The 27,433-nt window shown below is 37.2% G+C and overlaps 1 protein-coding gene and 1 non-coding gene across 4 annotated transcripts in view; both read right to left on the reverse strand.

Annotated features, from left to right (window-relative positions):
* Positions 1-27,433, reverse strand: part of FANCM (FA complementation group M) — a 64,502-nt gene that overhangs the window by 3,651 nt on the left and 33,418 nt on the right. For 2 of the 3 annotated variants that reach the window (XM_049768337.1, XM_049768335.1), the window contains 8 exons: positions 24,865-26,755; positions 18,752-18,846; positions 18,583-18,666; positions 12,480-12,602; positions 9,499-9,655; positions 5,817-5,923; positions 3,890-4,438; positions 2,952-3,318 (listed from right to left, as the gene is read on the reverse strand). In XM_049768337.1, coding sequence (XP_049624294.1) covers positions 2,952-3,318; positions 3,890-4,438; positions 5,817-5,923; positions 9,499-9,655; positions 12,480-12,602; positions 18,583-18,666; positions 18,752-18,846; positions 24,865-26,755 — 3,373 coding nt within the window. Of the gene's footprint in view, positions 1-2,951; positions 3,319-3,889; positions 4,439-5,816; positions 5,924-9,498; positions 9,656-12,479; positions 12,609-18,582; positions 18,667-18,751; positions 18,847-24,864; positions 26,756-27,433 lie in introns of all 3 variants that reach the window. The other variant, XM_049768336.1, reaches the window with a different exon arrangement.
* LOC126003085 (5S ribosomal RNA) lies at positions 11,017-11,135 on the reverse strand. Its single transcript, XR_007493628.1, has one exon. It is a non-coding gene; the product is annotated as a 5S ribosomal RNA (ribosomal RNA).

The raw sequence follows: 27,433 nt of genomic DNA on the forward strand, positions 1-27,433 counted from the left end.
GGGATAGCACATGCCTTGCATGTAGCCAGCCCACGATGGACCCAGGTTCAATTGCTGGCATCCCATATGGTCCCCCAGCCTACCAGGAGCAATTTCTGAGCACAAAGCCAGGAGTAATCTCTGAATACCACTGGGTGTGGCCCAAAAAAAAACAATAAATAAACAAAACATTGGGCCAGAGCAATAGTACAATGGGTAGGGCATCTGCCTTGCATGTGGCTGAGGAAGGTTCAATTGACAAAGGCCCACTATCTTTGGCCCCTGATAATTACTGGGTGTGGCCATATGAAAAAAATGTTCTCTATATCACTAGTCATCAGGGAAATGCAAATCAAAACAATGAGATATCACATCAGAGAGACTGGCACTCATTAAAAAGAACCACCTGTATTAGTGAAAATGTGAAGATAAAGGGGGTTCATTCACTGTTGGTAATGTCGACTCACTCAATCTTTTTGGGTATCAATATGGTCATTACTCAAAATCTAGCATTTGAGCAATCCCACCTCTCAGATTATATCCCAAGGGTCCCAAAAAGACATCTACAGTCATGTTCATTGCAGCATTATTCACAAAACCCAAATATGGAAAAATAAATGCCCAAGAACAGATGGCTAGATAAAAAGAAACTTGTGCATCTACACAATGAAATACTACTTGGCAGTGACATTGTATGTTTGAAACTAATAAATAATCTTTAATTATTTAATTATTATATTATTTAATGTTAATAAATTATCTAATTGTTTAATTTTTAATAATTATAATGGCTAATTCATGGTGATTAAACATAAAAAATAAATAGAAATAGGGGCCAGAGAGATAGCACAGCGATAGGGCATTTGCTTGTATGTGGCCGGCCTGGGAGGGACCCTGTTCAGGGACCCTGTTCGATTCCCAGAATTCCATATGGTCCCCTAGCCTGCCAGGGGCGAATCCTGAGAGCAAAGCCAGGAGTAATCCCTGAGCGCCACTGGATGTGGCCCAAAAACCAATCAATGAATCAATAAATAAATAAACTTTAAAAAATAAAAATAAAATAGTTAACATTGTTCCTTTTTTCATTTTTAAAGTCCTTTAACACTAAGGACTGAAGAGATGGATCTAAAACATCAAGTCAGATAAAAATTTCACCTAATCTTCCTAATTCATAATCATCAGTCAGAGGCAGTGAGTTATCAATGCATTAATCACATAACTATTGAGAAGCTAGAACTTAATGTTTCTTCAACTTTTCTGTATAACTATTGAGAAGCTAGAACTTAATGTTTCTTCAACTTTTCTGTATAATCTTTTTATCTAGTCTCAAGTGCTCGCATATAATTAGGCACAGAGAGCCCCTAGCCTAATTGACATTCTAATTCTGTCTTTCCAAATTAACATAGGAATTTAGTGACAGTGGGAATTCAAGTCTAACACAAAACTGAATGCAGAGGGCCAGGGATGTGGCTCCATGGTAAAAATACTGAATTTGCATCACAAGGTCTAGGTTGTGAGGTTTAGTTCCAAGCAAACACACACACACACACACACACACACATGGTAAAAATACTGAATTTGCATCACAAGGTCTAGGTTGTGAGGTTTAGTTCCAAGCAAACACACACACACACACACACACACACACACACACACACACACACAGAATACTGAACTAGTATCACAAGGTCTAGGTTCTGAGGTTTAGTTCCAAACACACACACTCACACATCACACCCTCATCCTTCAAACATATTGCTTTTTAAAGTCATACTTTCAATAACAGTACCACTATCTACCTACCCCTAGTATCCAACAAAATTGGTCATTTAATTAGTCCCTTCTCCTACTGTTATGGGATTCTGATGAGACAGGATTAGAAAAAACCAAATGCTAACTCAAAGAGTCTTAAAACAGGATTTATTTCATGCAAGAAACCAGACAGAGTTCATGCTCTTTAATTCTGGGTCCAGAACAAAACCAAAGAAAGCAAAGACCTGGAAGTCAGTGGGAAATAGAAAGGAAAGATTATGCAATGAGGTGATGAAAACCGCAGATGGCACTCAGTCCCACCTTATAAAAGGACCCAGAAGTATATCTTAGAATATTTGAGCCCCATCACACTACTAGTCCTACCACCTAAACATCCTCATTCAACTTCTTTTTTCACTACTGACTTGTTGAAGACAGGATTCTTTTTGAAGAATCTCACCAGTGGCCCACTTGCCATCAGTTTCTCACCACTTAATCTGACAGGACACATTTAAACAGTGTAATAACACATGTAAATAAGAAATGATATTTGAGTCCAGTACTCACTCACTCACTCTCTCTCTAAACAGTGTAATAACACATGTAAATAAATGATATTTGAGTCCAGTTCTCTCTCTCTCTCTCTCTCTCTCTCTCTCTCTCTCTCTCTCTCTCTCTCTCTCTCTCTCTCTCTCTCTCTCTCTCTCTCTCTCTCTCTCTCTCTCTCTCTCTCTCTCTCTCTCTCTCTCTCTCTCTCTCTCTCTCTCTCTCTCTCTCTCTCTCTCTCTCTCTCTCTCTCTCTCTCTCTCTCTCTCTCTCTCTCTCTCTCCCCTCCTCCCTCCCTCCCACCCCTCACATTCTAACAGAAGTATAAATAACATCAAGTTATTTGCAGCCTTAAAAACATTCTGGTGATTTCTGGGTGCAAGGTAAGACCTTGTCTGCTGTAAGCAGCTCTCTAATCCCCTTAAAACATTTAATTTAGGGGCCCGAATCGATAGCACAGGGGTAGTGTGTTTGCCTTGCACTCGGATAGACCCCGGTTTGATTCCCTGGCATCCCATATGATCCACCAAGCCTGTCAGGAGCAACTTCTGAGCGCAGAGCAGGAGTAGCCCCTAAGCGCTGCCAAGTGACCCAAACACCAAAAAAAGAACACACACACACACACACACACACACACACACACACACACACACACACACTTAATTTATACAAACCTGTTTTGTCTCTGTCCTTTTCCACAATCACACATATTCTTTCAAACATGCTCTGAAGATGCTGGATCTGATCGATGAATTTGTTGTTATTGATATTACTTATTTCAGAATGAGATTTTCTTTCCACTGCCATTCGGTTACTTACAATGTAATCACAACCATTGAGAGGACAAACCTCTACATGTAAGCCATGAATTGCTCTTAAGGAAGAAATTACTGCTGAGCCGGAAGTGATTTCACGACTGTCTACAAAAATACATGCTCTTTGACATTCCTGTGGAAGAGGGGCATGCATATCAAACAAATGAAATTTTGAGTTGGAGCAAAATGCCAATGAGGTACCAGAATCCTGAAAAAGTGCAAACCACTGATCATTATCATGTTAAAAAGGTATATTAAGTGCCATAAACTTCTAATATCTGTTGATTTTCTCTACTTAAACTTTTTTTTCAACTTTTTCTTCCTTCAACATGATGTAAGTTGATTGTAGATGAGGGGCCAAACTACTACTTCACAACAAGAAGGATGGCTATAATTTAAAACAGGAAGTTGAGTAGAACAATAGCATAGAAGGGTGCTTGCCTCACATTCACTATCTCTATACCATAGCCTACTTTTCTACATCCTTTTTATTTTCCTTTTTATTTTTGGGCCATACCCAGTGGTGCACAAGTATTCATTCTGGAGGTGCTTGGGGGATAGGAGACCAGATGGGACACTAGGAACAGTACTTGGTCAGGCAAGTGCAAGTCAAATACTCTACCCACATGTGGTCCAATCCCACTCAACCCCCAATTAAAACCTAAGTAACCTATAAATATCCAAGTACTGAAACATGCTCTTTTCCTTTTTAAAGACTCTCGCCTGTTTTCTTTTACCTAGTTATTTGAAGCAACTCTCAACAACAAAAGTTATATTCTGAAGGTTTTGAGCCATACCTTAAAGTGAACTGGAAATTTTCTAGTGTCTTTCTCCAAGGCAACAGCAGTGAATGATGATGACGTAGAGTCCATTTTATTATAGTTCTGTGGTTTAAAATCCAAAGCATCAGAAACTGTATCCTTTAAATCAAATGGTATCCGTTGTCTCTGCTTTGGTGATTTGTAAATAGTTGACTCAGAATGGTTATTAGACTGCTGAGAAGATGTAAAAGGAGCTAAATTTAAACAATGACTCTGTGCACTCTTGTGAACAGTACTTGGTTTAATGACACTGTGTGATTTATCATTTACATTGTTTTCCTCTTCACTTGAGTCATCTGGTAAAATAATTCTGGATTTCTTTTTAGTGCATGTGTCATTCTGTCTCCTCTTCATTTGTTTTAGCTTTACTGCACCCCGGGTTTTATATTTTTTACTCCCATTTGTAAAGGAATCTTCAGTTATATTAAAATCAACACACACTTCTTCTTCACTTGATTGGCTTTTGCAAGACTCTTCACCAACACAAAAACTGTCTTCTAAATAAGTTTCATCTTGCTCAGGAATCTGTAACATAATTATAAAAATAAAACACTATGTAAGTAAAAAATAAAATTATAAAAATATGAATAAAAAATATTTTCCATAAAATCGGCATGTCAATAACATTCTTTAAGGCATGAGTTTCTTTACCAATATTTATTTTATTAAGTCACTTCATTCAATTAATGCATACTCAGTAAAACATTCTATAAAAGAAAATGACAACTGGGGCTGGAGTGGTGGTGCAAGTGGTAAGGCATCTGCCTTACACATGCTAGCCTCGGATGGACTGCAGTTTGATCCCTGGCATCCCATATGGTTCCCCCAAGCCAGGAGAGATTTCTGAGTGCATAGCCAGGAGTAACCTTTGAGAGTCACCAGGTGTGACCCAAAAACCAAAATAAATAACTTTGAGGGGGAAAAAATGATTGATGTACCCTCTAGGAATTTTCTGGGATTTTTTTCTAGGAATTTTTCTTATACAAATGTGCTAAATAGGGGCTGAAGAGATAGCACAGTGGTAAGGTGTTTGCCTTGCATGCAGAAGGTCGCTGGTTCGAAGCCCAGCATCTCATATGGTCCCCCGAGCCTGCCAGGGGCGATTTCTGAGCGTAGAGCCAGGAATAACCCCTGAGCATTGAGGTGTGACCCAAAAACCAAAAAGAAAAAAAGTGCTAAATAACAAAAATAATGGAAAAAATATAAATAAAATATTATAAAACTGATTTTATATTATAAAACTGAAAGTTTATAAGCAATGACTAATAAGAAATTATATCCATCTAGTTAAATTTTTCTATAATTGCTAAATTTTACATTGCTAAAATTGCTATAATTGCTAAACTGTAATTATAAAAATGTTGTAGAAATATAGGACATGTAAGACCAAATTTAATCTGAAAGGGATTTTGGGAATTTTTCTAGTCAACATTCACTTTAGAAAATATTGTCCCGGGCCGGGCGGTGGCGCTGGAGGTAAGGTGCCTGCCTTGCCTGCGCTAGCCTAGGACGGACCGCGGTTCGATCCCCCGGCGTCCCATATGGTCCCCCAAGAAGCCAGGAGCAACTTCTGAGCGCATAGCCAGGAGTAACCCCTGAGCGTCACAGGGTGTGGCCCAAAAACCAAAAAAAAAAAAAAAAAAAGAAAAGAAAATATTGTCCCAATAGCTTTAAAAAATCAACAGCTTTAAAAACAGAATGGAAATTTCATTTAAAAAATATACATTTTTGGGGTCAGAGTGATAGCGAAGTTGTAGGGCATTTGCCTTGCACACAGCTAACTCAGGAAAGACCTCGGTTCGATCCCTTGATCGCACACACACATATACACACAACACACACACACACACACCCTATTTTAACAACACCATTTGAAAATTCACCATATTTGTATTGTTCATACCTGTGAGAAAATGTTTATGCTGTCGTATTTTTTATGGACCATTTTGTATTGATTGTTCCTAAGTGGACTGTGCAAAGATTTCATATAAATAGCTCTCATATCAGAATCTGTATAAAGATAAAAAAAAAAAAGTTTCAAGTAGCAAAATTACTTAAGGGAAAAGAAGCTAGGCACCTTAATTTTACTCAAAGTCAAATCTATGTGACTTAAAAACCACGTGGAGTGGTTACCAAAAGAATTTATTATATCTATGAAACATCTCAATCTATTTGAGATTAGACCATTTGGTTGCTTTATCTACCTCTCTCCTTTGAAAAGGTAAATGCAAAAAAGATCTCAGGACTGTACCTGAATCTTCAAAAGTATTTAATAAAATAAAAGCACTGACAATAAAGGAAATTATGTTTAACTTATCAAAAGTTGCAGCTATAGATTTCCAAATTTTCACTCAAGCAAAATATGGGATACATAAGTTTTTATTCATGTCTATCATTTAAAAAATTGTAGGGGCTAGAGAGACTACTGTCTTACATGGCACTTGCCTAGCACACAGCCAACCACAGTTAGATCAAAGGCACTGCATATACAACCCTCATTTCTCACCGGAATTCATTCCTGAGTGTAAAGTCAGAAGAATTAGGTCCTGAACATAGTTGGAGATAACCCAGAAACAAAGCAGCAGCAACAATAACAAAAAGTAGTCAGTGAGCTTAAAGCAACAGGATATAGCTGCTACTGTAAACACGGAAATGCTGTAAGAGAAATAGTTGGGGTGATAAGAGGAAGATCCGAAATCAAAAGATCTGAGATCAAGGATCACTCCTGATTGTGTTTAGGGAACTTGTGATGTCAAGGATCAAAACAGGGTTGAATTCAGTCAAGTGCATTCAAGTTTAGTGCATTAACCCATCTGTAATCGCTGACCCATACTTCAAGATTTTTATATTGTGTGTCATAGTTGCATTGTACAACTAGAGTGTACATTCAAACAGGTAAAGCCACTTCTGATATAGGCATCAGAGCAAAATACTAAAAAATTTTATTTTCAAATTATCAGCTTCAAACACAGCACTTAGACTTCCCATCATACCCGATATATCAAACCTGGGGGCTATGACACTAGCCCAAAACTTTGTCTTTAAAACTAAAGCTTCTAAAAAAATAAATAAATAAAATTAAAGTTTGTCTTTAAAATCACAATTTTTTTTGAGAACCGACTGCTTTAAATCATATTATGGGATGCAAAAGTAGAATAAATACCAGAATTCATAAAAACAAAATCAGAATTTTGAAGTCATCAGAATCCCATTTTGATTACAGCTCATTTGAATCATATGCTCTAAATACTATAAGAGCTTTTCAAACATTATTTAGAAAAAATACTTTTAAAAGCAGATTTCCTTTACCAGGCAAATTTAATAAATTTATATAATAAAGCTATATAAACTGTACAAAATGCACATTGCTAAATTCATTTTCTAGATTTTTATTGTTACCTTCTCGCTGATGTTTATTTACTTCTAATAATGTAATTAAAAATTGCAGTTTGAGGGGCCGGAGTGGTAAGGTGTCTGCCTTACCAGCGCTACCTTAGGACAGACCTTGGTTCAATCCCCCAGCTTCCCATATGGTCACCCAAGCCAGGAGTGATTTCTGAGCACATAGCCAGGAGTAACCCCTAAGCGTCACCGGGTATGGCCCCCCAAAAAACTAAATAAATAAAAATTGCAATGGGCGGGTGGGGGGGGGGGGCAGTGGCACAAGCAGTAGGGCAGGGATCTCAAACTCAATTGACCTGGGGGCCGCAGGAGGCAAAGTGGGGTGAGGCAGGGCCGCATAAAGGATTTCGCTTACCGAATATTCGCAATAAAAAAATCGCATTAGTAAGAAAAATAAATCACAAAATCGCATTAAAAATTTGCATACCCCGAACGGAACTGCTCAGGGTATGCGAATGTTTAATGCAATTTTTTTCTTACTAATGCGATTTTTATTGTGATTATTCGGTAAGCGAATAATCGCGAATACTGCGATTGGCTGCGGGCCACAAAATGTTGTACGGAGGGCCGCAAATGGTCCGCGAGCCTCGAGTTTGAGACCCATGCAGTAGGGTGTTTGCCTTGCACACGCTAACTTAGGATGGGCTACGATTCAATCCCCCAGCATCCCAGATGATCCCCAAGCCAGGAGCGATTTCTGAGCTAATAACCAAGAGTAAACCCTGAGCATCACCAGGTGTGACCAAAAATAGCAAGAATAAATAAATAATTACAGCTTGGGGGCCAGAGAGATAGCATGGAGGTAAGGCATTTGCCTTTCACGCAGAAAGACGGTGATTCGAATCCCGGTGTCCCATATGGTCCCCTGAGCCTGCCAGGGGCAATTTCTGAGCATAGAGCCAGGAGTTACTCCTGAGCGCTTCTGGGTTGTGACCCAAAAACCAAAAAAAAAAAAAAATTGCAGCTTGTCCATTATGAATCTTTCTAATACCTACAACTCCAATCCTCATATTACTCAATGTTTCACAATAAATATATGAAATTATGTAGCAGTCATGTATATTGTTTCTGTCCTTCCTTTCGGGTGGAAGTTTCATATGGTCAGAAAATTTTATTTATTTTATTCACTGATATAGCTTCCTTTGTTTTTTGTTTTTTTGTTTTGTGTCACATCTGGTAGTGCCCAGGGTTTACTCCTGGCTCTGTGGTCAAGGGTGGCGGTGCTATAAGTACCAAATCTGGGTCAGTCACCTGCAGGGCAAACTCTTTACCCACTGAATTATCCCTCAAGCCCCAAAGTTTCTAAATAACCTTTTAAAGTAATAGATTATAAAGTAGGTTCTAAAATCTTGTTAAAATTGTTAAATAAATACCAAGCTAAGCAAGTTGGGGCATATTAACAAGAGCTTGGGACTGGAGAGATAGCATGGAGGTAGAATGTTCGCCTTGCATGCAGAAGGACGGTGGTTCAAATCCTGGCATTCCATATGGTCCCCCGAGCCTGCCAGGAGCGATTTCTGAGCATAGAGCCAGGAGTAACCCCTGAGCGCTGCTGGGTGTAATCCAAAAACAAAAACAAACAAAAAAAAATGGCTTATGAACAACCAAGTCTAAAACAAAGCAAATATTTTTGAATATGAGTGAATATAAATGAATATGAATATTGAATATAAATGAAAACAAAATATTTTAAACATTGAATAAAAATTCATCTTAAAGTCAAATTGGTTTCTATAAATGGCCCTAAATTATAACATTTAATTAAAAATGCATATTTGTAGATATGAGAATATATATAGTTCTATATCAGTATTTTAAAGTTTTATTTCAAGTAACAATAAGAGAATGATTCATTACATTAAGTGCTCATTATTTTTGAATGGCGGTATCAAAGAAAAAAGAATAATATTATTTGAGAATAGGACAGAGTGGCTGGAGAGATAGCATGGAGGTAAGGCATTTGCCTTTCATGCAGATGGATGGTGGTTCGAATCCCGGCATTCCATATGGTCCCCCGTGCCTGCCAGGGATGATATCTGAGAGTAGAGCCAAGAGTAACCCCTGAACGCTTCCGGATGTGACCCAAAAACCAAAAACTAGGTATTCAGAGTCCTTTGAAAATTAATTGAAACCCTTAAGTAACAACATTAAAATCACTGAAAGTTAAGACGCATATCATTTACCATTCACAGCCTGTGAAAGTTGAGTTTGATCATTTACGAAGTCAAGTATTGAGGAATCTGCTTCATTTTCTGACTCATCATTTTCATCAGATGAAACACTCTCTGCATCTTCTTGGGAAAGTTCGGCTTCATCATCTATAAATTTCCGAGCTATAAGCTAAAAATAAAATTTAAAGGAAACCTTTAAAAAATTATTTACTTTCCTTCAATAATTGAAAAGTTCTGAAAAATGGGCCTTTTTGCAAATGTCATTATAATAAAGGATAATGAAAAGAAAAGAATGAAAAACTTTAACATAAATAATATAAAGGCCGGAGAGATAGCATGAAGGTAAAGCAGAAGGTTGGTGGTTCGAATCCTGGCATCCCATATGGTCACCTGAGCGTAGAGCCAGGAGTAACCCCTGAGCGATGCCGGGTGTGACCAAAAAAAAAAAAAAAAATTAAAGAATATAAGTATTTATATAAAATAACTAAAAAAATAAGTAATTTCTGAGCTCAGAGCCAGGAGTAACACCTGAGTGCTTCAGGGTGTGGCCCAAAAAACAAAACAAACAAAAATTCTTTCAATAATGATATTTCAAAGTATGATATAAGTAAAATAAAGTATAGGTGAGTATGGAAATTTACTAATTACTAATAAGCATAAAGCTCTTGAGTTTTGTAACTAATTAATTTTGTTCGGTAAAATACCACAACACAAAAAAGTACAACAAACTCTTTTAAAAAATCTAAATATTGGGCCTGGAGAGATAGCACAGACCCGTTTGCCTTGCAAGCAGCCGATCCAGGACCTAAGGTGGTTGGTTCGCATCCAGGTGTCCCATATGGTCGCCCGTGCCTGCCAGGAGCTATTTCTGAGCAGACAGACAGGAGTAACCCCTGAGCACTGCCGGGTGTGGCCCAAAAACCAAAAAAAAAAAAAAAAAAAAATCTAAATATTGAGGGGCCAGAATGATAGCATAGCAGGTAGGGCTTACACAATGCCCACCTAGTCCGATGCTTGGCATCACATATGATCCTCTGAGAACCAACAGGAATGATTTCTAAGTGCAGAGCCAGGAGTAACCCCTGAATGCGCTGGATGTAACCAAAAAAAAAAAAAAAAATCTAAATACTGTGCAATAGCACAACTACATTAAAGAAAAGATAAAAGATGCAATCTTGACTTACTACAGCATGGATGATGAACTAGAGGATGTGATGTTAAGTCAGGGACTAGAAAAAATGCTGAATAATTCCACTCATGTGGTATTGAACAAAATAAAACAAAGGAGTGAACAATGTTAAATGAAAATAGACCCTTGGATCCTGACAAGAGAACTGAGGACATCAAGTGTGAGATGTATGTGAGAAAGGGAAGTGGCAAGCTATAAGAATATAAGGTCAGTGGTAAAGGAATTTTTTTTATCATTTTGGTGACAAGTGTAGTACAGTAGTAATTTTGGGCACCAAAGACATAGCTACAATAACATTATTGCAAACCATGTTACCTCAATAATAAAACTTTTTTTTTTAAAGCCTACGGCACCTGGTATTCCCAGGCAGTCTCCCATCCAAGTACTAACCAGGCCCAACCCTGCTTAGCTTCCGAGATCAGACAAGATCGAGCGCGTTCAGGGTGGTATGGCCGTACACAATAAAATAAAACTTTTATTATTTTATTTGGGGAAAGTGTTAGGGTTAAGCCACATCAGGCAGTTTTAGATTACTATTTATGACTATTCAAGGGCCAATTCTGGAGATGCTCAAAAGACTAAACATACCAGGACTAAAATGGGGTCAGTCAAATACAAGTAAAATATCTAATGCTGTGTAGTATCTCTTCAGATCTAAAGAAATTTTGTTTTGGGTCACACCCAGTGATGCTCCAGGGTTAATCTTGACTTTGTACTCAGGAATAACTTCAAGTCTAGGAGACACTAGGAATCAAATCCAGGTGAGCTGCATGCAAGACACTACCTATTGCACTAGCTATCATTCTAGCCCCAAAAAGTAATTATTTTAAAAGAAAAATATTATAATTATAAAACTCAAATATTATTTTTTTTGCTTTTGGTTTTGGATTCGGTTTTTGAGCAACACCTGCTGGTGATCAGGGCTTATGCCTGGATCCACACAGAGGAATAACTCCTAAGACTCAAGGAACCATATGGAATGCTGGAGATCGAACCCAGGATAGCCATGTGCAAGGCAAACTCTCTTCCCACAGAGCTATGGTTCCAGCCCAAAAACAATCTTTTTTTTTTGGTTTTTTGGGCCACACACGTTAGATGCTCAGGGGTTACTCCTGGCTAAGCACTCAGAAATTGCCCCTGGCTTGGAGGGACCATATGGGACAACGGGAGATGGAACCGCAGTTCTTCCTTGGCTAGCGCTTGCAAGGCAGACACCTTACCTCTAGCGCCACCTCACCGGCCCCAAAACAAATATTCTTGAGATTTTAATTTCAGTTAAAAAAAAAAAAACACAAAGTAAGCATAATCAAACTTTTTTTAACTTGGAAATGCTTTCTTTAAAAAAATTTCAGCAGAATAATTCTATATAAAAACAAATTGGGAGAACTAAAGTGTATTATATTTAAGGTACAGGAAGAGAGAGAACAACAAATATCTGATAATATCACTTGTCTTTAGCATATAGAGAACAAAACTAGGGAACAGACAATATTGAACAATGAGAAACCTTTGCCCTTAATTACAAAACTAAGATTGCCACCTAGGGGATGGGAGTAGAGGGCAGAAAAGTAAGAAGTGGGGGTGAGGGTGTGAGGGTGAAGTGGGCTCAAATTTACATAAGGACATTAGTCAAGGATCTTTGGTACTTTAGTGCTAAGTGGGTACCTGAACATAAAAACCTTGTTAAGAGTATGGTAAATTAGTATCTAATATATAATAAAAGCTAAAATAAATAAAATTTAATTTCATGCTACATAAAAATATGATTTTACATGCATAATTGAAAATAGATTAATAGATTTACCTTTAGATGACTCTGTCTCCTTTTGACTTTGATGACTCTTTTGGCAATTCTGTTAGAATCCTTAATCTCCTCTACTTCTGAATGTCCTTCATGAAAATTTTCATTTTCATCACTAGATGATAACTTTAACTATAAATAATTCAATAAAAATCTTACATTAGGAAAAATATAATTCAAATAATATATTTTAAGGATTATAACAATTTCAAGAACTGATTTTCTTGTTTTTTTAAACAGTTATCCTTTGAGAAAACCACTAGAAAATAAATTTTTAATTTTAAGTTTTTAGTTTAGCCTCAGTGCTCAGAGGCAATTTCCAACTCAGTACTTAGAAGGCCTGTAGTACCAGAGTCAAACCCAAGAGTCCAGTATGCAAAGCATTTGCAGTGGCCCTTTCAGCTATCTGCCAGTCAAAAAAACTATTTAAAAAACACAATGCTTTAAAAAAAGAAAGAAAAATACAATGCTTTAACTCAAAGTTATGTTATAAATAACATAACATTTATGGTGGCGCTAGAGATAAGGTCTGCCTTGCCAGTGCTAGCCTAGGACAGACCGCGGTTAGATCCCCCGGCATCCCACATGGTCCCCCAAGCCAGGAGAGACTTCTGAGCGCATAGCCAGGAGGAACCCCTGAGCATTACCGGGTGTGGCCCAAAAACCAGGAAAAGGAAAAAAAGGATAATATTGGGCCGGAGAGGTGGCGCTAGAGGTAAGGTGTCTGCCTTACAAGCGATAGTGTAGGACGGACCACAGTTTGATCTCCCCATGTCCCATATGGTCCGCCCAAGCCAGGAGCGATTTCTGAGCGCCTAGCCAGGAGTAACACCTGAGTGTCAAATGGGTGTGGCCCAAAAACCAAAAAAAAAAAAAAAAAGAAAAGAAAAGAAAAGAAAAAACATAACATTTAAAAATTGGGGATTGAGGATAGAGAAGAGTATAGTGCGTAAGGGCTCTTGCCTTGCATGTGGCTGACCCAAATTGGATCTCCAGTATTCCACATGGTCCCCCCTAAGAACCTAAGAACCTCCAGGAGTTATCCCTGACCAAAGAGCCAGAGGAAATCCCTCAGCACAGAGCCTGTTGTGGCCAAAAAATAAAACAACAAAAAAGTAAAACACGGGCCCGGAGAGATAGCACAGCGGCGTTTGCCTTGCAAGCAGCCAATCCAGAACCAAAGGTGGTTGGTTCGAATCCCGGTGTCCCATATGGTCCCCTGTGCCTGCCAGGAGCTACTTCTGAGCAGACAGCCAGGAGTAACCCCTGAGCACCGCCGGGTGTGGCCCAAAAAAAACAAAACAAAAAAAAAAAGTAAAACACACCCCCAAAAAGAAGTTCAATGTTAGGTAATAGGCAATACAAATAATATTAGTATAGTATTTATTCAATTATTATATCAAATATTTTTATGAAATGTTTGTTTCCTTTAGAAAACCTTGATTAGGGGCCAGAGCAATAACACAGCAGAAAGGGTGTTTGCCTTGCAAGTGGCCAACCCGGGACCAACCTGGTTTGATTCCCTTTATCCCCCACTAGGGTACCCCAGACTGCCAGAACAATTTCTGAGGTAGAGCCCGAAGTGATCCCTGAGTGCCACCAGGTATAACCCAAAAACCCAAAAAAAGATTTTTATTTGATTGGTTTTATAAAACATAATTAAATCTGTAAACAGTTACCAAAATTAGTCTACTTATACAGACATACTTTGAAAAACCAAGAAAACTCTAGAACAAAAAAATTTTTACTATAAGGCATAGCCCCATATCTCTTAGAGAATATAAAAACTAAAAGAAAATTTTCTAAATGTGATATGTAGAAATTTAACATTATCAATATTTTAATTCATTAAATTAAAATTTTATCTAGTTCACATAAGTAGGAATATTTCAAGTTTCATAATAGTTTAAAATCCATACCCCTACACAAATTTTAGTTTCATAGTCATCAATGCTTACCCAGACACTTCCTTTACTTAACCACAAAGAACCTCAAATTCAAACATGTTTAATGCTAAAATTGTCAATACATTTTTGTCATCTACAAATTGATGGTATAGCTACCAAACAGCCTATCAAACCTTGAATCCTTCATTTCCTTCTTTAAATCCCTGAGGTTGGGCCAGAGTGTTGACAGTATGATAGCACAGCGGTGGGGCATTTGTCTTGCATGCTGTGGACCCTAAACAAACCAGGGTTCAAATCCCCGGCATCCCATATGGTCCCCCGAGTCTGCCGAGAGCGATTTCTGAGCACAGAGTCAGGGGTAATCCCTGAGCATGGGCGGATGTTGCTCAAAAACCAAAAATAAATAAAAAATAAAAAAATAAAACCCTGAGGCTCTGGAGATAGTTTTAGGGAAGGTCGTAACTGCTATGCAATGTCATCTGTTCAATGTCTGAAACTACATCATCCTCTGAGCACCCCTGGGTTTTGCTCTAGTGCTCCACACATTGCCAAGATGAGCCTGATCCAAAATTGCACTACATCAATGAGCCCACATAAGTAACCACCTCCACATCAGAACCGTGTCAGAACCACATCCAATGGGGCAAGTGTTACCAGAAGTGGTCCCTCGCTCTTTCTAAGAAAGAAAGCCCCAAAGCAAAACAAAAATTAAATCAAAAATTCAGGAAGAAAACTGAGTAAAATAGTCTAGAGTACATGATTTGCTTCAGCATATACATAAGTAACATTAGCAGTGACTCAAGTGCATTTATGTTTATTTTTTTTATTTCTATTATTTTTCAATAACTATGCTTTTACTTATTACAAACAAATGTATTATGATTATGTCAACTAGGTGATCTATATTTTAAATAATTTTTAAAAATTAAAATTAAAAGTATTGCATAGAAACAAAATTTGTAACAGCCATTATAATTAAATTCTTTATGAGAAAAAATAAATTAAAAACAAAATTAAATAGCTAAGCATTTCCATTTTTCTTTTATATGTTTTTATTGCAAATTTGCATTGCCATTATTTATTTTAGATCCAAAAATAATGAAAATAGCAGATTTCATCTTTTTTTGTTTTTGTTTTCTTTTGGTTTGTTTTTGGGCATACCCGGCAGTGCTCAGGGGTTACATCTAGCTCTGTCCTGAGAAATTACTCCTGGCAGACTCAAGGAACCATACAGTATGCCAGGGATCGAGCCCAGGTCAGCTGTGAGCAAGGCCAAAGCCCTCCACACTGTCCTATCGCTCTGGCCATAAGAGTTCATCATTTTAAGTATGGGCCCTATATCATAGTTGTACATTCTAGTGTGTATCATATCTTAACTATTATGAATAGCACTATTATAAATATATCGATGGAACTTATATTTTTAAGCTTTTAAAATATTCCTTTGCATAAATGTTCAGAAATGGAATCAGCTTATCACATGGTAGATCTATTTTTAAAATTTTTAATTAGTTTTCTCTTTTTTAGAACTACCATACCAATGTATTTCCCCCAACAATGTACAACTATTCTCTTTATTCTATATCCCCATCAGCACTTATTTTTTTCTTGCACTTTTGTTGGTAACACTATAAAAAGTATAAAAATATTTCTTATTGTAACATATCCCTATTGATGAGTCATAAAAACATCCTTCGATAATCTTTTGGAAATCTTTGTAAAATGCTTACATAGATCTCCATTAACAATTTGGGGGAGGGTATGTTAATTCCTTTCTATTTAAATTTTAAGAACAAAAAGATTAATTTGCATCATGAGAACAGAAATATTTGATGGGGGCCAGAGAGATAGCACAAAGGTGAGGCGTTTGCCTCGCATGCAGAAGGACAGTGGTTCAAATCCTGGCATCCTATATGGTCCCCCGAGCCTGCCAGGAGCAATTTCTGAGCATAGGAGCCAGGAGTACAGCCGGGTGTGACCCAAAAACCAAAAAAAAAAAAAAACTTGATGAGGTACTATTATTACCATTGCTGTTGTCTTAAGTTTGACTTTCCACATCTAAAAACAGTTCTGGCAGGACCGGAGAGATAGAATGGAGGTAAGGCAACTTGCATGCAGAAGGACAGTGGTTCGAATCTGGGCATCCCATATGGTCCCCCGAGCCTGCCAGTGGCAATTTCTGAGCCTGCAGCCAAGAGCAACCCTTGAGCGCTGCCGAGTGGGACTCGAAAAAAAAAAAAAAAAAAAACAGTCTGGCAGACACTAATTCTCATTATAGGATAGTTGGTATCTTGTCTCCAGTGAGTGAAAACTGGTCTGGGTATCTCTACACATTTATTATTTGAATTCTTTTCCACTGTTAACATTTCAATATTTGAATATTAAACTCTTGAAAGATAAATAATTTGAAATATCTTTCCTTTACAGTAGGTGTCCTGTTCATGTTAACAATACTATTTTGATGCTGTCCAGAAGCTTTTTTACACTGATGCTGTTTCATTTGTTTATTTTTGCTTCTACTTCCCTGTTCTTTTAGTTAACTCCTCAAAGGCATCCCAGTTGCCAATATTGTCAAACATACTTTCTATATAATCCTCAATGCAGCTTATAATTTCATATTTTATATTCAAAAAATTCATTTATTTTGAATTAATTCTTTTTATGGTATAAAGATAAAATGTGTTTTTTGTAGTTATTTTCACTGTTATAGTTACTTCTTTCTCCATTACATACTGTTTCATTTCTTTTTAAATCAGTTTTTTTTCCCTTTTTTTTGGGGGGGGGGGGTTTGGGTTTTGGGGCCACACCTGGGAGTGCTCAGGGGTTACTCCTGGCTGTCTGCTCAGAAATAGCTCCTGGCAGGCACGAGGGACCATATGGAACACCGGGATTCAAACCAACCACCTTAGGTCCTGGATAGGCTGCTTGCAAGGCAAATACCGCTGTGCTATCTCTCTGGGCCCTTTAAGTCAGTTCTTAATATATCAGCTCTAAATGTTAATTCTGGTGTGTTTATCAGTCCCTGTTTTTATTTTAATGCATACAATATGTAGTAATAATATATGTCTATACTAGTTGAATACATACTACATGTATAAAGTATATACTATATGAATATACTGTATTTTCTAATATATGCTATATGTATAGCTAGATAGTATAATTTGTGGTCAGGTATGATTTTTACCTCCATTTTTTAGATCTTTTTTGTAATTCTTATGCAGTTTCTTTAAGGTAACATTAATTCTACAACATAAAAACAGCACAAACTCCTTAAAGACAGAAGCCTGTAAAGCTTAAAGTCTCCTGTTCTTGGGACTGGAGAGATAGCATGGAGGTGAGGCGTTTGCCTTGCATACAGAAGGACTGTGGTTCGAATCCTGGCATCCCATATGGTCCCCCGAGCCTGCCAGGAGTGATTTCTGAGCGTAGAGCCAGGAGTAACCCCTGGGCGCTGCCGGGTGTGACCCAAAAACAAACAAAAAGTCTCCTGTTCTTTACTCAATAAAAAAAGTTTTTCTTTGATTTTTGGGCTACACCCTGTGACACTCAGGGATTACTCCTGGTTCTGCGCTCAGAAATCACTCCTGACAGGCTTAGAGAACAATATGGAATATCACGGATAGAACTCTGGTCTGTCCTGGATCAGCCATGTGCAAGGCAAACACCCTACCATTGTGCTATCTCTCTAACCCCCAATAAAACCTATTTTAATTTTAAAGCAACATGGGGCCAGAGAGCACAGCATGTAAGGCATTTGCCTTGCATGTGGCTGACAATGGTTCAATCCCAAGCACTACACATAGTCTCGTCTGCCCCCAACCTCACCTCCAATCACTATCAAGATAGACTCCTTATCACAGAGCCAGGAGAAAGCCTAAGTATAGATAATTTTGACAAAAAAAATTAAAATAAAAGGTAACATAATTCTAAAGAAATATCAAATATATCCATGCCTTGTGGATCATTATTTAATGTTTAAATTAAATTCATCATTTGAAAAATGATACACTGTATTAACCTTAAATGTTTTCAAACTCTGTGAAACCTCTGGTAGGATTAATCTTACATTTAATGTAGAAAATTACAAACATAACTTCTAAAAATGAACTGGGCCGCAGTAACAAATTTCCCTTACCTCCAAAAATAATAATTTTAAAATAATATTTACTTCAAAATAACAAAATGCTATATATTACCTGTTTTCTACTTACTTTCTTTGGAAGAATCCTACGCTTTTTGACATTATGAAGTGGAGAGTCAAAGTCACTACTCTTTGGATCCTAAGTTAAAGATAAATAAAAACAATAAAAAATACTTTCGGAGAAAAAAGGCTACATGATCTCATTACAATAATTCTTCACTCACCTCAGGAGATTCTATGACATTTCCTTTTGGTTTTTTATTTTTCCTTCGAAAAATCACAACCTCCTCTTCACTTCCACTGCTTCTTAATAGTTCATCTATGGTTTAATTTTAAATTAATAAAAATGGTCAATAAGTTTGTTTATCCAAAATACAACTTACTTTGATAATAAATACAGCAAGTGTAATTTCTCACAATGTCAACATTTATTTACTCTCAAAATAAAAGATGATTTTCTTAGAAGTGCTACCAAGAAGACACAAAAAAAAGTCACTGAAGAAACTAAGAAATAATAATAAACTACTTACTAATACAAATAAACTACCTCAGGCTCAATTTTACATATTAACTCAAAAGATCAAGAGACTGCAAAAGTAATTTCGTCAATGTTTCTAGAAACAGACTCTACCATCTACTAGGCTGCCTTCCCTTTTTTGTCTTATGTTCTTTATAATTGAAGGAGTTACATCATGAAAATAGAGTCTATAAAACAGGATATAGGGGCCAGAGCAATAGCACCAGCGGTTAGGGATCTGTACTGCACACAGAAAACCTTAAATTCAATCTGTGGCATCCCATATGGTCCCCAAATCTGCCAGAAGTGATTTCTGAGTACAGAACCAGGAGTCAGTCCTGAGCACCACTGAGTGTAGCCCAAAAACAAACAAAAAACACAATATATATAAAAAAAATTATGTATGCATACAATCTACCAAATATTTTAACAAAACAAATGAAAAAATTTTCATAACACAACGGCCAGGGATGTGTAACTCCATCAATAGAGCACTTAATATGCATGTAGAGCCCTATATTCAACCCTCAAGCAAGCAAAAACAAACAAAAACTTACACCTTGGTCAAGGATGTAGAAATAGGGTACTTGGGGCCGGAGAGATAGCATGGAGGTAAGGCGTTTGCCTTTCATGCAAGAAGGTCATCGGTTCGAATCCCGGCATCCCATATGGTCCCCCGTGCCTGCCAGGAGCAATTTCTGAGCCTGGAGCCAGGAATAACCACTGAGCACTGCCGGGTGTGACCCAAAAACCAAAAAAAAAAAAAAAAAAAAAAATAGGGTACTTGCACTGCATGTGTGAAATAAGGAGTCCAACAGGAAATAGAGCATTTGCTTTGTATACAGTTGATTCTGTTGACTTTGATTAGATTCCTCAGAACCATTTATGGTCCCCTAGTGCCACCAGGGGTTACTCCGGAGGGCACAGAGCCAGGAATAGTTTCTGAGCACCACCAAGAATTTGCAAAGTATATATGCATTTTATATTTTGAAGTAACATTTATATATATAAAATAAAAATATTTATATATATGTACATATAAAATAAAAACGCATATACATATATGCTTAGTATGTATACAAGTATATATAATTTTAATTTTATATATACTAAGTATATAAATAAACTTAGTATATAAAATAGAAATGTGTTACTTTAGAATCTAGTTCTTGAAAGATACTTTGAGCTCGTTTTTTGCTCTTTCTCTTACATCTCACTCCGGAGAAAGGTAGATGCCACACTGTAAGGATATAAGCAGAAATCCTATGGAAAAGCCCAGGTAGTTGGATGAATTCAAGAGTTCCTAGAAACTATAATGTGATCCTCCAAATTCACTCAAGTCTTCAGATAGTTGCAACAGGCCAGTCTTGACCAATCTCACAAAATATTCTATGCCATAACAACTCAACTAAATCACTCATGAATTCCTGTTCATAGAAACCATAAAATATGTTTGTTATTTTAAGTCATTTTATTTGTTATTCTTCTTTAGATATATATTAGATTTTGGTGACTGGAAACAAGACATTACCACAACAAAAACTTAAAATATAGAAGTGATCATAGAACTAAAAAGAAAAGAGGAAAGTGACAAAAAAAAAAAAAAAACCAACTAAAAAGAGAGCAAAGCTATTGAAGTTTTGAGGAAAGATTTTAATCTAAATGAGAGGGGTTTGAGGGGTATTTGGGGGGAGGGTTGTTTTGGAGCCACACCCAGTAGCACTCCTAGATCACTCCTGGCATCCTCAGGGGACCATATAGGATGTCAGGGATCAAACCTGGTTCAGCCACATGCAAGACAAACACCCTACCCACTGTGCAATCACTCAGGCCCACAAAATGATTTTTTTTTGGTGTTTTTTTTTTGTTTGTTTTCTTTTGTTTTTTTGGTTTTGGGGTCCCACCCGGTGGTGCTCAGAGGTTACTCCTGTCAGAAATCGCTCCTGGCAGGCTTGGGGGACCATACAGAATGACGGGGGATTGATCCATCCTATGTTGGCAACATGCAGAAAAATGCCCTACAGCTGTGCTATGACTCCAACCCCCAAATGAGTTTTAAATGAATAGTGTGAAGATAGATTAATAACTATCAACGAAGACTTAAAGAAATGGAAAATCTTCCTAGAAATGAGAGAGAAAGTAGTTACCTTTATGAGCTATTGTCAGAAATACCATAGTAACAGTAAAAGTAGAAAACACATCCAGTAATGAAGTGATTTAGTTAAGGAAATTTCTAGACAAAATGAGTAACTTTCATATCCCTGGCAACATAACATAAAGCACAACAAAAACATGTCAGGGACCACAGTGATAATGCATAAGGTAGGGTGTTTGCCTTGAAGCAGTCAACCTTTGTTCAATCCCCAGCATTCCATATAGTCCCCCAAGCACTGCCAGGAGTAATTCCTGAGTGAAGAGAAAGATAGAAACTCCCACGTAGTGAGACCCTAGAGGAACTCAAGGGATCAACAATTGTCAGAACAAAAAGCATCTGGTCTAGCCCAGAAACTAAAACAAAAAAAGGATTTAGGATTTGGCAGAAACTCTTTTTTTTTACCCACCCACCCCCCATTGAGTTACAGTCATACAATGTACAACCTTCACCAGTGTGCATTTGCTGCCACCAATGTCTGCGGTTTCCCTCCCTCCCTGATGACCTCTTCCCTCCACCCATCCTACAAATTTTTTCTCAATCCTGAATTAAAAAGGACCAGAGAGATAGCACAGCGGTAGAGCATTTGCCTAGCAAGCGGCCAACCCAGCACCAAAGGTGGTTTGAATCCGGGCATCCCACCCATATGGTCCCCTGAGCCTGCAAGGAGTGATTTATGAGTGTAGAGCCAGAATTTGTTTTGTTTTTGGTTTTTTTGGGCCACACCCCCAAAACACTCAAGGTTTTCTTCTGGCTATGCGCTCAGAAATCACTCTTGGCTTGGGGGACCATATGGGATGCCGGGGGATCAAACTGTGGTCCATCCTAGGCTAGTTCCTAGGTTAGTTCCCAGAACTAAAGCATGCATGCAACCATATCCTGAACACCTGAAGAATGTCAGCTAAAAGAGATCCAAAGAAAAGCACCCTAAGGCCCATCTTAAGTCACATAATGAATACTACAGATAGGGATAGAATACTGAAGGCAGCAAGATCAGAAAGGGTAATTACATACAAAAAAAGCATCCTAAAGATTTACAGGGGAGTTATCACAAGCAATCCCAAAGTCCAAAAACAGTGGTGGGATATAATGACAAAACTCAAAGAAATGAATGTTTCAGCAAGAATAATTCACCAGCCAGATTTACATTCAGGTTTGAAGGATAGATTAAGTTTCATAGATTAAACAATAGCTCACAAACTTTATAGACTCAAAAGCAATCTTAAAAGAACTGAAAGGTCTACTTTTAAGGCAAGGTAGACCCAATAAACATATTAAACCACTACAAAAATAGGACACTTTACAGGGGTCCTCAAACTTTTTAAACAGGGGGCCAGTTCACTGTCCTTCAGACTGTTGGAGGGCCAGATTATAGTAAAAACAAAAATTATGAACAAATTTCTATGCACACTGCATATTTAGAAGTGAAGAAACAAAATGGGAATAAATACAATATGTGGCCCGCGGGCCATAGTTTGAGGACCACTGCTTTATGGCATGATAATCATCTCTCAATATCTCTGGACTAAATGTACCAGTTAAAAGAGAAAGAGTGGCAAAACAGATCAAAACATTGAATCCAACATTTTGCTGCCTGCAAAATACACATTTGAATAGTCAGAGCAAACATCAACTCAAAGTAAAAGGTTAGAGAACAATCTTTCAAACAACTCCCTTAAAAAGATTGGGTGGCCATAGTAGTAGACAATAGACTTTAGGTTTAAAAAGATTATAAAACACAGAGAGATCTTACTAATCAAGGGATATATATGCCAAGAAGAAATCTCACTTCTAAACATTCATACACCCAATGATGGGCCAGCAAAATATTTAAAACAATTGCTGATAAATTTGAATAAAGATTAAACACAATAATAGTGGGAGACTTTCACACCACCTTATTACCCCTTGATAGGGCAATCAGGCTAAAACTTAACAGATATATCTGCTCTAGTCTAGAGGAAGAAATAGAAGAAAGAGACTTAGTAAATATATATAGATATCTTCATCCCCAGAAAACTGGATACACATCTTCTCCAATGAACATGGGATATTCGCCAAGACAGAGCACATGCTGACCCATAGAACAGAACTCCACAATATCAAGACAAATGATATTATTCCAGCTATCTTTCTCAGATCATAATGCACTGAATGAAAACAAGCAGACATGAAGAAATAACTTTAAAACAAGAAATTAAACAGCTCACTACTGAATAACCAGCAGGTCAGAGACAAAACCCAAAGATTCCTAGAAATAGGGGTCGGAATGATAGAACAGTCATAGGGCATTTGCCTTGCATTTGCCTTGTACACTGCCGACCAGAACGGACCGGGGTCTGATCCCCAGCATCCCATATGAACCCGATCCTGCTAGGCTTAAAATCTGAGCGCAAAGCCAGGAGTAACCCCTGAGCGCTGCCAGGTGTGGCCCAACTCTCCCCCGCGCCCTCTCCTGGCCTCCCCCCACCAAAAAAGAGCTCAGTGCTGAAAGGGAGAAAGTGACATGCAAATCAACACATCCTTCATTAACAATAATGCAAACCACAGGAGGAGAGGGAGGAGGAGATGGAGAAAAAGAAGCAAACTGCCTACCCTAGAGCCAGGCAGTGCTAGGGGTGGATGGGAGGGAAGACATTAGTTGCAAGAAGGGTGCACTAATGAAGAAGGATGGTGTACGTTTAGGTGACTGAAATTCAACAATGTACAACTTTGTAACCATGGTTCTTAAATAAAGCAATAATTTTAAAAAATCAGAAAATAATTATTTAGGACAAATATTCTAGAAATATTTATATGTTTTATAAAAATAGAATCTTGGTCCAAACAGCTATCCCTGGCAGGCTCTCAGTTCCCAGCGCCCATTACCGGAACTTTTTTCACCTGGGAACAGATAAGCCTTCTCCAGGGTGGGAGTGGACAACCAGGCTCCAGACCAAAGACCTTCAACTGGGCAATGGGGCAGCTTCTCCACTCCAGCCCAGGAGGGCCAGACTGGATTCTCTGCATTGGTACCTAATGGTGAGATAAAACCAGAAGACTCTACACGTCACCCAGACTTCTACATAGGATCTGTACAGAAACCAGGATCTCTAACTACAGAAATCTGGCAGCAACAACCATAATCTTGAAGAGCTTTTATTGAGACCACAAAGAAAGACTTTGGAGTTGGACAATCTAGTATGCCTAGAGCCTGGAGCTGGTCTAACCCAGAATGAGTTAGGTCTTCCTGTTTATAGGCCAAAGGTTTTTCCTTTCCATTTCTCCCATTTTTTGCTGTGCCTATGCAAACACACACACACACACACACACACACACACATTTGTTAGTGTATACACACACACCTTATTAGTGTATTCTAGTATCTCCTAGCACACACACACACCTTTTTAGTGTATTCTAGTATCTCCTAGGGGGGAGCTTACTAAATCCTCTTCTATTGTAATAGTGGCTTTACTGAAGTTACAATAATTTTCACAAATATACTTGCTAATGAACTCCTTTCTTTTTTTTCATATTATATTATTATGTCTTAGCTTTTCTATTTTCTCCCTTTTTTTTCTATTTTTTAAAAACTTCGCTTTCTGTCATCCTGAAACAAATTATGATCAGTTATGTCAACTATGTGATATATTTTCTTTAAATAAATTAAAAAAATAAAATCTTACCTTCAGCAGAATGACAAGATGAACGTATATTAATTTGTTCTCGGCATACAGTCTTTTCTACGAAAGGTCCTAAATCACCAGTTGAATTCAATGTTTCTTTAACACTCTGTGTATTTATTTTTCTTTTGCTAGAACCTAACATCTTAGGCATTTCTTTTCTCTCTTTAGAAAATGAGTTTAATGTGTTTGATTTATGAAGTGGTGTACTCATAACTCTTTTTCCTACTGGCAAAGAAAATTGAGAATATCCAGGAGACACACTTTTTTTATTGTTTGCTGAACTCAAGTGAAAACATGAAAAAGTTGGGTTCTGCTTATTGTCACTTGATGGACTGGTAATGGTCCTACTCAGGGAATTAGCAACATCACTTTTTGATACTACTGCTGGATTTGAAGTATGAATTGCACCACTTATGTCCTTAATACCTAAACATCTACCAGGCTGATCACTTAAAGATGTATTCTTATTTTTATCTGACATATGTTCAATTAGTTCATCATCAGATCCTGGACTACAAAATCCTAAATCAAAAGTAACAGAAAATAAATCCTGGGAACAATCAAAAGCATTTTCATCACTCTTCAGTTTTGCGTCAGGTACACATTCCAAATTTTCATGAGACTTCCAACTGTTAGTATTAGCAATAATTTGATCTTGGGATTCAGAATTATTGTCAGTCAAAAGATCATCAGAAATAAAGAAATGAGAAGCAACTGGTATTTCACTCAGAGTTGTTTTCTCTGATGATTCGCACATATTTTTCAAAGGAGAATAGTTCACATCACTAACCTCTGCATTAGTATCATCAAATAACAGTAAACTCTCATCTTGATCAGTAAACAGCATTGAGAGGTCATTGTTATCAACATGATTTTCTTCACCAGAGTATTTTAAAGGGCCTATATTTATTTTTGTATGGTTGTTTGTTTCATTTTGAGTTTCTTTACTTATTACTTCCTCTTCATGGCCACTGAAGTTTGGTTCATTACAAGTATCTTTATCTTTATTAGTGATATCATTCGGACTTTTTTTAGAAGAATTAGTCATAAATTTAACTGGATTCAGTTCCACATTCTGTTGAGATTTTATAGCTGATAATGACATCAGACAGGTGGATTCATCATTTTGTGAATATTCTATATAAGATGGGCTACGTAAATTCTTAAGTGAAGAATCTGTAAAAATTTCATACTCCAAATCTGAGAGTCCACTGAGAGAGGGAGGAGATTGAGACAAAAATCTCTCCACATTAGCCAGTACCTCTTTTGTTAACAAACAACTATTCTGAACATGGTCATCTTCTCTTGCAACAAAAAGTTCTTTTTCAATTGGAAAAAGTATGCTATATGAAACAGATTTCTCATCACTAAAACTGTTATAACCAGAATCTAAAAGATTTCCAGCCAGTGAAATAGATTTATTTATAAACTGACCTTCTGTTAGTAATCCACCTGGATGATTAACAATGTTTTTATTGATAGCACATGAGGTAGCCACTTCCTCTATCTCTGATGCTGTTTTATTATTTTGTACATCTTCGCGAAAAACATTTTCAGCGGTAGAATTGCCATTAGCATCTAAAGAACCCATAACATCAATGTTTTCTTTTATAGTTTGATCCTTTTTCAGTTTTTTACATGTTTTTTTCTTTGAAACAATTTTAGTAGGTTTTGTAAGAATCTGTTTAAAAATTCCAGCATCTTCTTCATTGGACTCTGTCATTGAGAATAAGCTCCCTTGATCTGTATTCTTTATTAATGAAGATTTTCTACTTCTAACAAAGGTACCATTGACAAGAGGCTGATAGTCATTCCTGGGAGCATTAAATTCTGGGTTAACATCTTCCATTTGTAAATAAGATTTAATTTCCAAGTCATAGCTGCATTCTTCCTATTAAAAAAAAAATGAAGTACAAAAGTTAATTCTAAGAGGTTTTACTATTAAATATTTTCTATTATCTAACATTATTGCAAAATTCAACTAATTTTCTTTTGTTAACTTAAAAATTATTCTCACAAATCAAATCATAAATAATAATTTGAAGAATAGTCACAAATTAACTTTGAATACTTAATATTTTGTATCCCTAGTATTTCCTATTTGGAAACCTATTTTTGGTAGAAAAAATATACAAAATTCTATTTTTTCACCTCTAACATTTAATAAGTATTCTAAATTTTAAAAACAAATGTTTCATTTGTATAATAAAAACCACATATGTGTTCAATTCACTTTGTTGTTCTGATTGGGGAATCACAATCAATGATGTGGGAGTAGAAAGACCAAGCCCAACTTTGTGCTCCAGTGTGACTCCCAGCTGTGCTAAAGCAGGGTAATGAAAATGTGGAGTGAGGATCCAACCTGGGGCTCCTGCCTACTGAGTTATCTCCCCTCCTTAAATTCACTCTCCTTTAAAAAAATGTTTTGGTTAAGGCATTTGGGTCAGATGCATCTTGTGTTCAGTTTACTCCTAGCTCTGCTCAGGAATCACTCCAGGCTGTGGTTAGGAGACCATGTAGATGGTCAGCTGCAGCAAGACAAGCACCCAACTTGCTGTACTACTATCTC

Source organism: Suncus etruscus, chromosome 2, assembly GCF_024139225.1.
Source record: "Suncus etruscus isolate mSunEtr1 chromosome 2, mSunEtr1.pri.cur, whole genome shotgun sequence".
NCBI lineage: Eukaryota > Metazoa > Chordata > Mammalia > Eulipotyphla > Soricidae > Suncus > Suncus etruscus.